Source organism: Euleptes europaea, chromosome 2 (genome assembly GCF_029931775.1).
Source record: "Euleptes europaea isolate rEulEur1 chromosome 2, rEulEur1.hap1, whole genome shotgun sequence".
Taxonomy (NCBI): Eukaryota; Metazoa; Chordata; class Lepidosauria; order Squamata; family Sphaerodactylidae; genus Euleptes; species Euleptes europaea.
This window is the reverse complement of record NC_079313.1, coordinates 136,029,242-136,044,067: the sequence shown is the minus strand read 5'-3', so window position 1 is coordinate 136,044,067 and position 14,826 is coordinate 136,029,242. Positions and strand designations below refer to the sequence as shown.

General features: G+C 49.4%; 1 protein-coding gene across 1 annotated transcript in view; it reads left to right on the top strand.

Annotated features, from left to right (window-relative positions):
• The first annotated feature begins 5,947 nt into the window (after positions 1-5,947).
• LOC130473394 (tyrosine-protein phosphatase non-receptor type substrate 1-like) overlaps positions 5,948-14,826 on the top strand; it is a 149,045-nt gene continuing 140,166 nt past the window's right edge. The window contains exons 1-2 of the mRNA XM_056844914.1: positions 5,948-6,139; positions 6,293-6,692. Of these exons, the coding sequence (XP_056700892.1) occupies positions 5,948-6,139; positions 6,293-6,692 (592 nt within the window). The remainder of the gene's footprint in view (positions 6,140-6,292; positions 6,693-14,826) is intronic.

The following is a 14,826-nucleotide window of genomic DNA, read 5'->3' as shown; positions in this document are numbered from 1 at the left end:
AAATCCCAAACTCTAGCCGTTACAGCTAGAAATTTACTAAATTCATGAATAGTAGGTGTGCTGACACCAGCCCTGGTTGCTCAATATTGGGGGAAGTATCCTTTGTGCGTGCTCAGAGATGTTCTTCTTTATGACTGAAAACCTATTCTGGGTGCTTGCACAGAGCTCCCAATGCAGCAAATGTCTTGGGTCCTCCGTCGCTTCAGGTTATCCAACCGATAATTTCTTCGGCTCCTTCCTCCTCTTTGCCCTTTCCGAGCGATCGATACCCTCTCCACCGTCTTTATTTCCCTTGAGTGGCTTTGTGCTGTGTTTATCCCAATCCTGCTCGCACGTGACCTTCAGGTAAAGAAGGGACAGGGGGTCTCCGGAAGCCCCCCCAAATCCCACTCCAAAGTGCCTGCCTGCCGTTAGCCACTCAATTAATTGATTTTGCCAGCCGGAATCGGATCCGTGACCGACCTCTGGTTTGCGGGAGCTTCTTTAATCACAAAAGGCCAGCAAGGCGGTGTCTGCAAGTGTTTCTTTGTCCTTGGTCCCGAGGGGGACCTGCTGTGTCTGGATGGAAGCGCATCAGTATGCCAGTCAGAGAAGTCCCTGGTGCAGCCCGTCTGGTACCCAGAAAGCATCTTTCTGCTTCTTATCTTGAAGCCATACGAAAAGCCGGCTGGCAGAGAAGCGCCTTCGCTTACAGACACCTGCTGCTACCATCAAAGTGATCTGGATTCCTGGGTTTATGAACACACACACACACCTGAAGCTACCTTCTACTGAATCAGACCCTTGGTCCATCAAAGTCAGTATTGTCTACTCAGACCGGCAGCGGCTCTCCAGGGTCTCAGACTGAGGTCTTTCACATCACCTGTTTGCCTAGTCAATTTAACTGGAGATGCCGGGGATTGAACCTGGGACCTTCTGCATGCCAAGCAGATGCTCTAACACTGAGCCACAGCCCTTCCCCAAAATTCCAGTCTTGAACACATGAAGCTGCCTTACACTAAATCAGACCCTTGGTCCATCAAAGTCAGTATTGTCTACTCAGACCGGCAGCGGCTCTCCAGGGTCTCAGGCAGAGAAGGGTCTTTCACATCACCTACCTGCCTAGTCTCTTTAACTGGAGATTCCAGGGATTGAACCTGGGACCTTCTGCATGCCAAGCAGATGCTCTACCACTGAGCTACGGCCCTTCCCCATTATGAGCATTACTGTTTTCCCTGAAGATAGTTTCAGACGGTGGCCGTGCTGGTCTGCAGTAGAACAGCTAGATTCGAGTCCAGTAGTATCTTAGAGACCAACAAGATTTTCAGGGTACGAACTTTCAAGCATCAATCCCTTTGTCAGATATGAAGCTTTGACTCTCGAACATTTCCACCCCAAAACCTCATCTCTAAGGCGCTACTGGACTGAAACCTAACTGTTTTCTTTGTCTTATGCATTCCTGTGCACTTCCATTTCTCCCCCTTGCCACATGGATTTCGGAGACAATCTGCTAAATATTATGTATCGGGGGCAATCTCTTCCCTTACGCTTTCAGGAGGAGACAAAGCTGCCTTTTCTTCCCCGCGCGACTAAGGAGGGAGTTGGTGCCACCCAACAAACAAACCCCTTATTTAAGAGTACATGTTTGCATCGGCTGCTGAGTTGGGTTCCCCAAGAAGCTGCCTTATACTGAATCAGACCCATTGGTCCTTCAACATCAGTATGGTCTACTCAGACCAGCAGGGGCTGTCTAGTGTCTCAGGCAGAGGTCTTTCCCATGACCTACTGCCTGGTCCTTTTAGCTGGAGATGCCAGGGATTGAACCTGGAACCTTCTGCATGCCAAGCTGATGCTCTTCCACTGAGCCACAGCCTTTTCCTCTTGTATGTTGATGATTCTGGATGTCTAAAAAAGATACTTCATAGATTTGGAGGCAACTTTGAGCCAGTTTTTTGTGTGGTGGGGAGGGGATATCTCAGTTGCGCAATGAGTCAAACGAACCCTGGCACTGAAACCCCATGTCTTCCTTTGGAAAGGGGCCGTAGCTTAGTGGAAGAGCCTCTGTTTTATGTGCAGATGGTCCCAGGTTCAATCCCCAGGGCCCTTCCCTAGCCACACCTCTTCCCCTGCTCCTTTCTCTGCTCCTTTACTGAAGTAGGGCAGGCAAATGGGCAGCAAGAACGCCAAGCGGTGTCTGGGTGATGGGGCTCCAGGCGTTGGCACTCGTCCCTCAGCTGGGATGTGGATCTTGTCAGGAGGCCAACCCTGCCAGCCTCTGGCATTGGCCCTGGCAGCAGCGATGAGAAATTCACGGTTCACCCCAGTTCTGCTTACAGCAGCAGTTTCCATAGTGTCCTCTACTGCTGGACCTTCCAGTTCCTGCTGCCATAGGTTTCCAGACATGAGACTGAAGGTTTTCAGACCTGAGACTGGTCCTTCATTCCTCATTCTGCAGGGTATGGAGAATGTGGACAGGGAGAAGCTTTTCTCCCTCTCTCATAAGACCAGAACGCGGGGTCATCTGCTGAAGCTGGAGGGCGAGAGATTCAAAACAGAGAACAGGAAGGGGCTATGGCTCAGTGGTAGATCCTTTGCTTGGCATTCAGAAGGTCCCAGGTTCAAACCCCGGCATCTCCAGTTAAAGGGACTAGGAAAGTAGGTGATGTGAAAGACCTCCGCCTGAGACCCTGGAGAGCCGCTGCTGGTCTGAGTAGACAATACTGATGGACCAAGGGTCTGATTCCGTATAAGGCAGCTTCATGTGTTCAAGTATTTCTTCACACAATGCAGACTTAAACTGTGGAACTCCCTGCCCCCAGGATGTGGTGATAGAAAAGTCCTGCTGGATCAGACCAAGGTCCATCAAGTCCAGCAGTCCGTTCACACAGTGGCCAACCAGGTGCCTCCAGGAAGCCCACAAACAAGACAACTTCCCTGGAAGACTACCAGGGAAGGCCGGGGTTGCTATGCAGAGGAAGGCAATGGCAAACCACCTCTGCGCATCTCTTGCCTTGAAAACCCCGTGGTCCGCGGGTTGCCGTGAGTCAGTTGTGACTTGATGGCACACAATTATTATTATCGCTCCACAGCTGGGACTCGCTTTGGCCTAGAACATCATTCTACGCTCCTCTGTTTTCTCACAACAAAGAATCCTTTGCCATGCACATGGATTCCATGTGCCCAGTCCATGGGATTCTTGGCTGGCCATTCTTAGTCTGGCACCAGCTTTACAAACAGCCCTGGGTTTCATCCAGCAGGGCTTCTCTTATGTTTCTTAGTACACGGGATTTGCCGAGTACAGGAAGTTAAAAACAAAACCACAAGCTGGAAAGAGGATATTTGATGGATGTGTGAAAACTGTTTTAGTTCTTCTGAAGAATGAAGGTATACCTAAATTATACATGGGAAAGGTTCCCACAGATTCCCTGTGTATTCATACAGAAAATCAGGCATAAGAGTCTGCCTGGGGTGATGGCTCAGTGGTAGAGCATCTGCTTGGTTTGCAGAAGATCCCAGGTTCAATCCCCAGCACCCCCATTTAAAACGACTGGCCAGTAGGGGATGTGAAAGACCCCTGCCCGAGACCCTGGAGAGCTGCTGCCGGTCTGAGTAGGCAGTAGTGACCATGGTGGACTGTGGCAGCGACATTGGGGAGGGGCCGTGTCTCAGTGGTAGAGTACCTGCTTGGTATGCAGAGGGGCCCGGGTTCAGTTCCTGACATCTCCTGTTAAAAGGGCCAGGGGTTAGGGGATGTGGAACTCCTTTCTCTTCCTGAGACCCAGGGGTGCTGCTGCCTGTCTATACTGACCTAATGGCCTGATGGTCTGATTCAGTATAAAGCAGCTTCATATGTCCATATATTGTGGTTAAAAAAAAAAACTAGGTTGTTTAATCTCCCCACCCCAACTCTTTGTTCACTGAAAATTGCCCGCTCCAACCTCTGATCACATCTGGATCTCTTCCTCTGCACTGGAAGAAGTGGTTAGGGATTAGGGTTGGCACCTCCCAGGTAAGGTCTGGTGATTTCCCCAGAGTTACCACTGACCTCCAGATCTCAGCAATCAGCTCCCCTGGAAAGATGACTGCTTCAGAGGGCGGCCTCTGTGGCATTATACCCCACTGAGGTCCCTCCCCTCCCCAAGCCCCATCCTCTCCAGGCTCTACCCATCAAATATCCAGGAGTTTCCCAACCCAGTGTTGGCAACCCTAGAAGAAGAAGAAGAGTTAGTTTTTATAACCCGGTAGTTTTTCTCTGCTTTTGAACACATGAAGCTGCCTTCTACTGAATGAGACCCTTGGTCCCTCAACGTCAGTATTGTCTACTCAGACTGGCAGCGGCTCCTCCAGGGTCTCAGGCAGAGGTCTTTCACATCACCTACCATTTGGTCCTTTTAACTGGAGATGCCGGGGATCGAACCTGGGAACTTCTACATGCAAAGCAGATGCTCTGACACTGAGCCACGCCCCCTCCCCTATGAGGAGTCTCATAGCGGCTTACAATCTCCTTCCCTTCCTCTCCCCACAACAGACACCTTGTTAGGTAGGTGGGGCTGAGAGAGTTTGGAGAGAACTGTGACTGGCCCAAGGTCACCCAGCTGGCTTCATGGGGAGGGATGGGGAATCGAACACGGTTCACCAGATTAGTGTCCGCCACTCATGTGGAGGAGTGAGGAATCAAACCCGGTTCTCCAGATCAGAGTCCACTGTTCCAAACCAACACTCTTAACCACTACACCACACGGACTCTCATGAAGAATGAGCACAGCCAAGAAGTGAATGTCTGTGCATGCGCAGAGCTCATGTGGAAGAGTGGGGTTGACCAAAGAGGTTATGGGAGGGTGAAGCGTTACCCATCTCAGCCCCACCCATCATTCTTTGGCTGAAACAGGCAATTTTTAGCAATTGCTTTTTGGGAGAAATATATGTTGGGAGTGTATTTATGCATCTCTTGCTAACTGGCCAGTTCGGTTTCACTCTGGACATTTGGGGAGGTGGGGGCTGTGGGAATGTATGTAGGAAGTCCCCGGATTGAAAGTTTTCGGGTCGCAAGCAACGGGAAAAGACATTGTCGAAGGCTTTCACGGTCAGAGTTCATTGGTTCTTGTAGGTTATCCGGGCTGTTTAACCGTGGTCTTGGAATTTTCTTTCCTGACTTTTCGCCAGCAACTGTGGCAGGCATCTTCAGAGTAGTAACACTGAGACACTGTCCTTCAGTGTTACTACTCTGAAGATGCCTGCCACAGTTGCTGGCAAAACGTCAGGAAAGAAAATTCCAAGACCACGGTTACACAGCCCGGATAACCTACAAGAACCAACGGGAAAAGACGTCTGTCTGCCAGAGATCGTAGAGAGGCGCTGCCAGTTGGAATAGCCAGTAATGAGCTAGAGCGGTCTGTGGCTTGGCTCGAGGACTAAGGCGGTTTTGTTTGTTTGTTTGTGGAGTCCGCCAGTTTTTATTTTATTTTATTTATTTATTTGCTTAATTCAGTTTATGGCCCAAGTGTTGAATTTACATTTTCCGGAATGTAGATTGGGGTCCCCAACGTGGGGACCGAGGGCACCGTTCAACACCTTTCCTGGTGCCTTCCAAGTATCTTTAGAAAGTCGGTGGGGCTTTCCCCTAGCAAGGCTTCTGTTTAGCCATTGGGGATTTGATTGCCGGTGCAGGTTTATTTAAAAAGTTGCTTTGGCAGCGGTTACGTATTGGTTGAATATGTTGTTGTATTATGGGGGACAGAATGGAACACTAAGTAAGAGCCTGTCGGCCCGCCGTTGAGCCGCCCAATCACAAGAGTGGGGGGGAGAAAGGAGGCGGGCCTTCTGACAGTATATAAGCCAGGCGGGGAGCCGGTATTCTCAGTTCAATGCAGTTACCGTTGCAGAGTGTTACTGTTAATAAAGGAGTTATCTGTTAACTGAGCCTCTGGCCTCTTGGTGTTACCCACGATACATAATAGTGGCGACGAGGATGGGATCCCCGATGCTGGTAGGCCACCAGCGTGGGAAGAACTGGACGAAACACCAAGGTCCAGACGGAGCCACGATAACGGCTAGCCGGGCCCAGGGTAATATGGAGCCGTTTAATCCAGCCACTCCCGAGAAATGGGCCTCATATGCTATGAGGATGAGGTACCATATGGTCGCGAACGACCTCACATCAGTGGAAAAAAAGGAAGCGGCTTTCCTAAGCCTCTGTGGCCAAGACCCGTTCGAGTTCGCTCAGGGATGGTGAACGCCTGTTGATATCGGCGTGGCCGCTTACGACGACGTTATAACGGCCCTGGACGAACACTTTGCGCCTAAACCGTCTCAGCTGGCGAGACGCGGCGAATTCCAGGAACGACGCCAAGCGCCGGGAGAAACGGTCGCCGAGTACATTGCCGTTCTAAGGCAGGCCGCGAAGTACTGCGCGTTCCCCGATGTGAAAGATAGGCTCCGTGACCAGCTGGTTATCGGCCTTAGTGACAAGAAGGTCCTTCGCCGTCTTCTGTCCAAGAAATCCGTGACTTTTGAAGAGGCTTTGGAAGACGCAACGCAAGCCGAAGCAGCTGCCAGGGTTTCCGGTGCATCGGACCTCGAGGGAGCGACGTACGGCACGGGGTCCACCAGAGACACAACCCAGGTTCACTACGAAAATGACAACCCTATGTGTCTGCCATGGCCCAGATGGGCCGAGACGAGCGTAAAGTTGTTTTGTGGTGTCAGGAGTGAAGGTAAGAAAGACTAGATCGAGGACCACCTACACTCATGAACACATGAATACACGAAGCTGCCTTATACGGAACAAGACCCTGGGTCCATTAAAGTCAGTATTGTCTACTCAGACCGGCAGCGGCTCCTCCAGGGTCTCAGGCGGAGGTCTTTCCCATCACCTACCTGCCTAGTCCCTTTAACTGGAGATTCTGGGGATTGAACCTGGGACCTTCTGCATGCCAAGCAGATGCTCTGTCACTGAGCCACAGCCCCTTCCTATGAAGGGCCGCCAAATCGACATGGGGTCCAGAAGTGAAAGGCGGCTCCTTTTAGGGGCATTGGAGGGACTGCAGAGCTGAGATTTACCCTCATCGCAGCCTGGGGCTTCTCAGGGAAGAAGGAAGTTGGAAGCCAAACTGGGGGTGGAGGGCTCATGAAGGAGAACGGCAGCGGAGGTGTTTTCATGGCAGGAAAGCTGCCGTTAAGTAAAAAAAACACAAACCCTGTGCAATAACTCTCGACTTGCAGAGGGTGTCCAGAGTTTAGAGCTATAAATCAAACGCCAAGCTGAGTAAAGCGCCAGGCTGATGGATGGAGGGCAGGAACACAAGCCAAACTAGATGAGATTTCAAGAGATGCCGCAGTCCGTCTCTTGATGGCTTTTTCTCCCCCTGAAAATCAGAAATGCAGTTGTGGAAAGAGGGGAAGGGCTGTGAATTTTATGAACTGATCTATGGGGAGTGGGGTTTGCTTAACCCTTCCCCTCTGGGCTGGTTTCCCAAACAAAACCAAGTCCTCTGGCAGCTGCTTTCCCAACCCATGGTTGAAAACATGAGGAGGGGAGGCTGTCTTTGGCACACAGAAGCCTTGAAGTAGAAGTAGTAGTAGAAGTAGTAGTAGTAGTAGTAGTAGTAGTAGAAGAAGAAGAAGAAGAAGAGTTGGTTTTTCTATGCCGACTTTCTCTACCACTATCCCCCCTCTGCCATAGAAGTTCAATGGGTGACCTTGGGCCAGTTGCACAGACTCAGCCTAACCTACCTCACAGGGGTGTTGGGAGGATAAAATAGAGGGGAGAGACTCAAAGCGGCTTACAATCACCTTCCCTTCCCCTCCCCACAACAGACGTCCTGTGAGGTAGGTGGGGCTGAGAGAGCTGTGACTAGCCCAAGGTCACCCAGCTGGCTTCATGTGGAGGAGTGGGAAAACAAATCCCCCTCACTGGTAGTCTTTAAGCAGTGGCTGGACAAGCACTTGTCAGGGATGTGCTAGGCTGATCCTTCATTGAGCAGGGGGTTGGACTAGATGGCCTCTATGGACCCTTCTATGATTCTATCTCCTATGCCCATTGCCATTCAGAGGAGACAATGTGAGTCTTTCTTTGGCATGATTCATAGAGATTCCCCTCCACATCACTATCAAGGAAATGGTGCCAGTGGAAAGGTTTAAGAGAATCAGTGTGGTGTGTTGGTTAGAGCATTGGTCTAGGATCAAGGAGACCCAGGTTCGAATCCCCCCTCTGCCATAGAAGTTCAATGGGTGACCTTGGGCCAATTGCACAGACTCAGCCTAACCTACCTCACAGGGGTGTTGGGAGGATAAAATAGAGGGGAACGGTGTAAGCTGCTTTTTCAGAATGGCAAGCTATAAATGATGTAAAATAAATATATAAACAAATAAATAAATGAGGACTGCAGTTAGGGTTTCCAGGTCCCTCTTCATCACCGGCAGGAGGTTTTTGGAGCAGAACCTGAGGAGGGCGGGGTTTGGGGAAGGGAGGGACTTCAATACCATAGAGTCCAATGGCCAAAGCAGCCATTTTCTCCAGGTGAACTGATCTCTGTCAGCTGGAGATCAGCTGTAATAGCAGATCTCCAGCTAGAACCTGGAGGTTGGCAACCCTAACTGCAGTCCTAAGAACACTTTCCTGGGGTTGGCTTTAATTTGAATACGATGTGACTTCCCAAGTTGATCTCCTTAGGACTGCTCCCCCCAAAAACCTACTCTTCCTTGTGGAAGAGTGTCCATGTCTGGACACCCCAGATCCCTGGGCTTCTTATTAAGGTGTGAATAGATGTTGGGAGCCAGATTGGTGTAGAGGTTAAGCCAGGGCTGGGGAAAATTTCCCCCTCTGCCACAGAATTCCCTGGGTGGCTCTGGCTTGGTTTAACTTACCTCGCAGGGCCATTGTGAATAACACACGGGGTGACCACTTGCAGGGACCCGGACTCCTTGGAAGAAGAACATCCCCCTTCAAGAGATCTCCACCTACCGTAACCTGAAGTTTGCCTCATTGTTCCGAGGCAGATTTGTCTGTTCTTTTGTCTGGATACCCATCCTCTGGACTCTCTTCCTCTTCCGACCTCCCCCCCGCCCCTCGCCATCTCCTGTTTATTTACTGTTTCCTTCTCCGCTCCTTCCTGCATCCTTTACCCTCTGGTCCCATCCGATCCACCCCCCCCCCAATGGACCCCCCAATGTTATTGCATGAAACCTTTTATCAGTTTCCTTGCATGCATGTGTTTTCTTTGGGGAAGATTTGGAAAGGGGTAGGGAGAGAAGGCATTTACTGGGGAGGGAGAGTGGCTAGAGAGAGAGGAAGCCCTTTCGAAACCATTTGATGCATTAGACACATCCAGGAACTTGTCCTTCCTACCCACCCACCCTTGAGCAGAGGATGAGATTGAGCAGAGGATGTGAATCATTTTGATTCAGCTGAGCTGAGCTGGGGACTACAGGCAGGGGTGAGTTTAAACTCTGCCTTTCTTAAAACGCTGGGAAGCCTAACTAAACTGAGAATTTAATTGAGGTTTGCTGGGAGAGGGTTGTGATTGTTGTGCCATTGGGTGATTAAGGTTGATTGCTGCCTAAAAGCTTGATTGTTACCTTGTTAAGTGGGGTTGTTGTGATTGGAGCTTGTGTGTGAGAGGTGGGGGCTGTGAGCATTTAAATTCCAAGGCTTCTGCTCACCAGAGGCGCGAGCCGAAGGGCGAGAGCACAAGGGCTCTTGCCCTGTGGCTCTTAGCCTGTGGATCGTGACTGGGGATCTGTGGGGTGAGTATAAAATCTTGTTATCTTGGCAGAGTAATTCTCTCCATCCAGTTGGAGTACCGAGCAACTTGAATATCTATGTGAATTAGCAGCAGATAGCTGCAGGGCAAGGAACTTCAGCACTCAGTTCTTATTTGGTACAGGAAGAGTGCAAGAGAGTAAAGGGTAGGGTTACAACACCAAAGAATAATATAATAATTAATTAATAAAATACCAGTTATGAAGGTAGAAAGCCAGCCAGGGGTCGGGGGGCTATCCAGTGTGCTGCATGTAGTGTCGCATGTATGATTATCTGCCTGCTGGACAGAAGTCATGGGTGTGTGCTCGATGCAGGGAGCTCCTGGCTCTCAGGAAGCGAGTTCACTTCTTTGAGGCCAAGGTAGCTCAACTGGATGAGCTGAGGCAGGCAGAGAGAGAGGTGACTAAGGACTCCGGGGATGAAATAGTCACATCCCAGTCCCAAGATGATGGCAACCTGCCAGTCACGGATGATGGAGCCCTTGGGGAAGGAGGCCATCTCACTGAGGTAAGGGGATGTGGTACCTTAGAAGGGACCTCTTCCTTGGTGGATGAACGGATATCCTCTCGTACCGAGGATATGCCTCAGAGGGAAGGGGGGCTTCTTGTAGTGGGGGATTCAATCCTTAGGAATGTAGATATCTAGGTTTCTGGCGGGTGCATGGACCACATGGTGACTTTCCTGCATGGTGCGAAGGTTGCGGACATTACCCGTCATATAGGTAGTCTGGTAGATAGTGCTGGGGAGGAGCCAGTGGTTGTGGTGCATGTTGGCACCAACGACATGGGGAAATGTAGTCCAAAGGTCTTGGAATCCAAATTTAGGTTGCTAGGCAGGAGACTAAAAGCCAGGACCTCCAAGGTAGCTTTCTCAGAAATGCTACCTGTTCCACGTGAAGGACCAGCTAGGCAGGCACAGTTGGTGAGTCTCAATGCGTGGATGAGACGGTGGTGCAGGGAAGAGGGCTTTAGATTTGTAAGGAACTGGGCAACATTTTGGGACAACCCGGGCCTATACAAAAGGGACGGGCTCCACTTGAACCAGGATGGAACCAGACTGCTGGCATGTATATAAAAAAGGTGGCAGAGCAGCTTTTAAACTGAACCTGGGGGGAAAGCCGACAGGAGCTGAAAAGCATCCGGCTCAAGCAAACTCAGTTCACACGGACAAAGGGAAAATTGCTTCAGATTGCCCACATAGGAATTACTTAGGCATGAAAGGGAATGAAAAAAAAAAGATGGATAGCCACTTAAAGATGCCCAAAGGCACATGCCAGGCAAGTCGAAAGAGATAAACAGTGTGGAGGTGTTTCTATGCTAATGCTAGAAGCCTCCAAGCAAAAATGGGGGAATTAGAGTGCATGGTTTTAAGAGAAAACATAGATATAGTGAGCTTTACAGAAACCTGGTGGAGGGGAGAGAACCAGTGGGATACAGTCATCCCTGGTTACAAACTGTATAGAAATGACAGGGAAGGGCATATTGGAGGGGGTGTTGCTATGTATATCAAGGAAGGCATAGTGTCTAATAAGCTAGAGACCATAAAAAGGTCAGACTCATCCACAGAATCCTTATGGGTGACAATTCCGGGCCCCAAAGGAGATTTAGTACTGGGGACGTTCTATCGGCCCCCTGACCAAATGGCTCAGGGTGATCATGAGATGGAAAATTAAATTAGCGAAGCATGTAAAGGTAATGAAGTAGTAATGGAGGCTTCAACTTCCCTCATATTGATTGGATAAATGTATGCTCCAGTCAAGCCAAAGAGATAAAAAATTTAGACATCCTAAATTACTGTGCCCTCGAACAGTTGGTCATAGACCCAACCAGAGGGGAGGCGATCCTGGATTTAATACTCTGTGGTGCTGCCAGTGACTTAGTGCGGGATGTGGATGTTGAGCTAGTTGGCAATAGTGATCACAATGGCATCAAATTTAATGTATATGTATGTGGGAAAGTGACTGGGAAATCTCACACAATTACCTTTGACTTTAAAAGAGGGAATAAAATGAGAAAACTGGTGGTAAAGAGGAAGTTGAAAGGAACAGTCAGGAGGGTTAAATCTCTTGAAAAGGCTTGGGGGTTACTCAAGTCCACATTACTAGAGGCTCAGCTAGCTTGTATACCGCAGGTCAGGAAAGGTAGTAATAAGTCCAAGAGGTCACCACCATGGCTAATGGGTAAGATGAAGGAAGCAATTAGAGAGAGAAAAAGTCTTCCTTCAGAGACTGGAAGATTTGCCCAAACGAGGCGAACAGAAGCAAACACAAACTTGCACAAAGGAAATGAAAGCAGATAATTAGAGATGCAAAAAAAGATTTTGAGGGGCATATTGCTAAACACATCAAAACAAACAATATGAAATTCTTTAAGTATATTAGGAGTAGGAAACCAACTAGGGAAACGGTTGGACCATTGGATGACAATGGGAGTAAAGGAACTCTAAGGGAGGATAAAACGATTGCTGAAAAACTAAATGAATTCTTCTCCTCTGTCTTCACTGTTGAAGATACAGGGCAGATTCCTTCTCCTGAACAGAGATTTTGGAGAGGGGAAAATGAGGAACTGAGGCAAATAGTGGTAACAAGGCAGGAAGTCCTAGAACATCTAGACAAACTGCAAACTAACAAGTCACAGGGACCAGACGGTATTCATCCTAGAGTTCTTCAAGAACTCAAACGGGAAATTGCTGAACTTCTAACAAAGATATGTAATATGTCCCTTCGATCAGCCTCTGTACCAGAGAACTGGAGAATGACCAATGTAACACCCATTTATAAAAAAGGTTCCAGGGGGGACCCAGGAAATTACAGGCCAGTTAGCTTAATGTCTGTTCCGGGTAAATTGGTGGAAAGCATTATTAAAGATAGAATTGTGAAGCATATAGAAGGGCAAGGTCTACTGGGCAAAACCCAACATGGCTTCTGTAAGGGTAGGTCCTGTCTCATTAACCTATTAGAGTTTTTTGAAAGCGTCAATAAGCATGTGGACAGGAATGAGCCTGTGGATATTGCGTATTTGGATTTCCAAAAAGCTTTTGACAAAGTCCCCCACCAAAGACTGCTAAGCAAACTTCATAGCCATGGGATAAGAGGACAAGTCCTCTTATGGATTGAGAGCTGGCTGAAAAATAGGAAGCAGAGAGTAGGAATCAATGGTCATTTCTCACAATGGTGGGATGTGAGCAGTGGGGTGCTTCAGGGATCTGTGTTGGGACCGGTGCTTTTCAACCTGTTCATCAGTGACCTGGAGTTGGGGTTAAACAGTGAAGTAGCCAAGTTTGCAGATGAAACCAAATTATTTAGGGTGGTTAAAACAAAATTGGACTGTGAAGAGCTCCAGAAGGATCTCTACATACTGGAAGAATGGGCATTAAAATGGCAAATGAGTTTCAGTGTGAGTAAGTGTAAAGTGATGCATATTGGGGCAAAAAATCCCAACTTCACATTTACACTGATGGGATCTGTGCTGGCAGCGACAGACCAAGAAAGGGATCTTGGGGTGGTAGTGGATAGCTCAATGAAGATGTCAACCCAGTGTGCTGCTGCTGTGAAAAAGGGAAATTCCATGCTGGCCATAATTAGACAAGGAATAGAGAATAAAACTGCTGAGATCATACTGCCCTACAGTTCTGGTCACCACACCTCAAAAAGGATATTACAGAGCTTGAGAAGGTGCAGAAAAGAGCAACCAAAATGATTAGGGGACTAGAGCAACTGTCCTATGGGGAGCAGTTAGGACGCTTAGGGCTGTTTAGCTTGGACAGAAGGTGGCTAAGGGGAGACATGATAGAGGTTTATAAAACTATGCATGGTTTGGAGAGAGTGGACAGGGAGACGTTTTTCTCCCTCTCCCGTAATACTAGAACACGGGGTCATCTGCTAAAGCTGGAGGGCGAGAGATTCAAAACAGATAAAAGAAAGTATTTCTTCACACCACACAGAGTTAAATTGTGGAACTTCCTGCCCCAGGATGTGGTGATGGCTGCCAACCTGGAGGGCTTGAAGAGGGGAGTGGACATGTTCATGGAGGAGAGGGGTATTCATAGCTATTAGTTGGAATGGATGCTGGTCATGCTGCATACCTGTCTCTCTAGTTGCTAGAGTCTAGTATCTGTTCTCTCTAGTTACTAGAGTCTCTCTAGTTACTAGAGTCTAGTATCAGAGGAGCATGCAGCCTATTATTTTGGGTGCGGTAAACACGGGCAGGACGGTGCTGCTGCAGTCGTCTTGCTTGTGGGCTTCCTAGAGGCCCCTGGTTGGCCACTGTGTGAACAGACTGCTGGACCTGATGGACCTTGGTCTGATCCAGCAGGGCCTTTCTGATGTGCTTATGTTCTTATGAGAGGTCCAGGCTCCTTCCTCTCTCCTTCCCTGCGAGAGGGAAGGAAGGAGCCGAACTCTGCCAGCCCACCTTAAGAAGGGGGAAAAAAAACCACACACATTGTGTGGCTGATTCAAGGCAGGCAGGGGTGACCTTAGAAAAACAAGTTGGCTCCGAGCAAGGAGGCCAGAAGCAGCAGCGGCAGTAACTAACCAACCCCCCTCCTTTTCCAGACGTCCTCTGCCCAGTTGGCTTTTTGCAAAACCCTCCGAGAACTGGGCTTTGGCACTTCCCAAAAGCTCGGGCTGGGGTGGGAGCGGATTTCTGCTTCCCCCCCCCTTTTCTTCCTCTTGAACTGGTACATTGTTGAAAATGGGGACCCGTCAATGCTAGGCAACGGGGTGTGTGTGTGTGTGTTGTGTGCTGAACCAGCAGCAGAGGCACAGAGGGAAAAAAAGCCAGAGCCGGCGAGAGCTGCAGAGAGACACAGGCAGACTGACAAGCGCAGCCGAGGACCCCGGGCTGGGAAGGTGACCGCGGGGAGCATCCTTCCTGGATGCCGGAGGGCCCCCCGCTTTGTTCCTCCGCCAGGGGATGCTGAGGTCTTCTGGTCCAGCAGCAGCTTGCCTTTAGGAACACAAAAACCAAAGCCCTCCTCTGCAAAGGGTCCGTGTGACTCTCCAGGGCTCTTTGGGCAGAGGCGGAAGAGGCAGGGGGACCTCCAGATGTGGAGTTGGCGTCGGATTCAGTGGGCAGAGGGCCCCC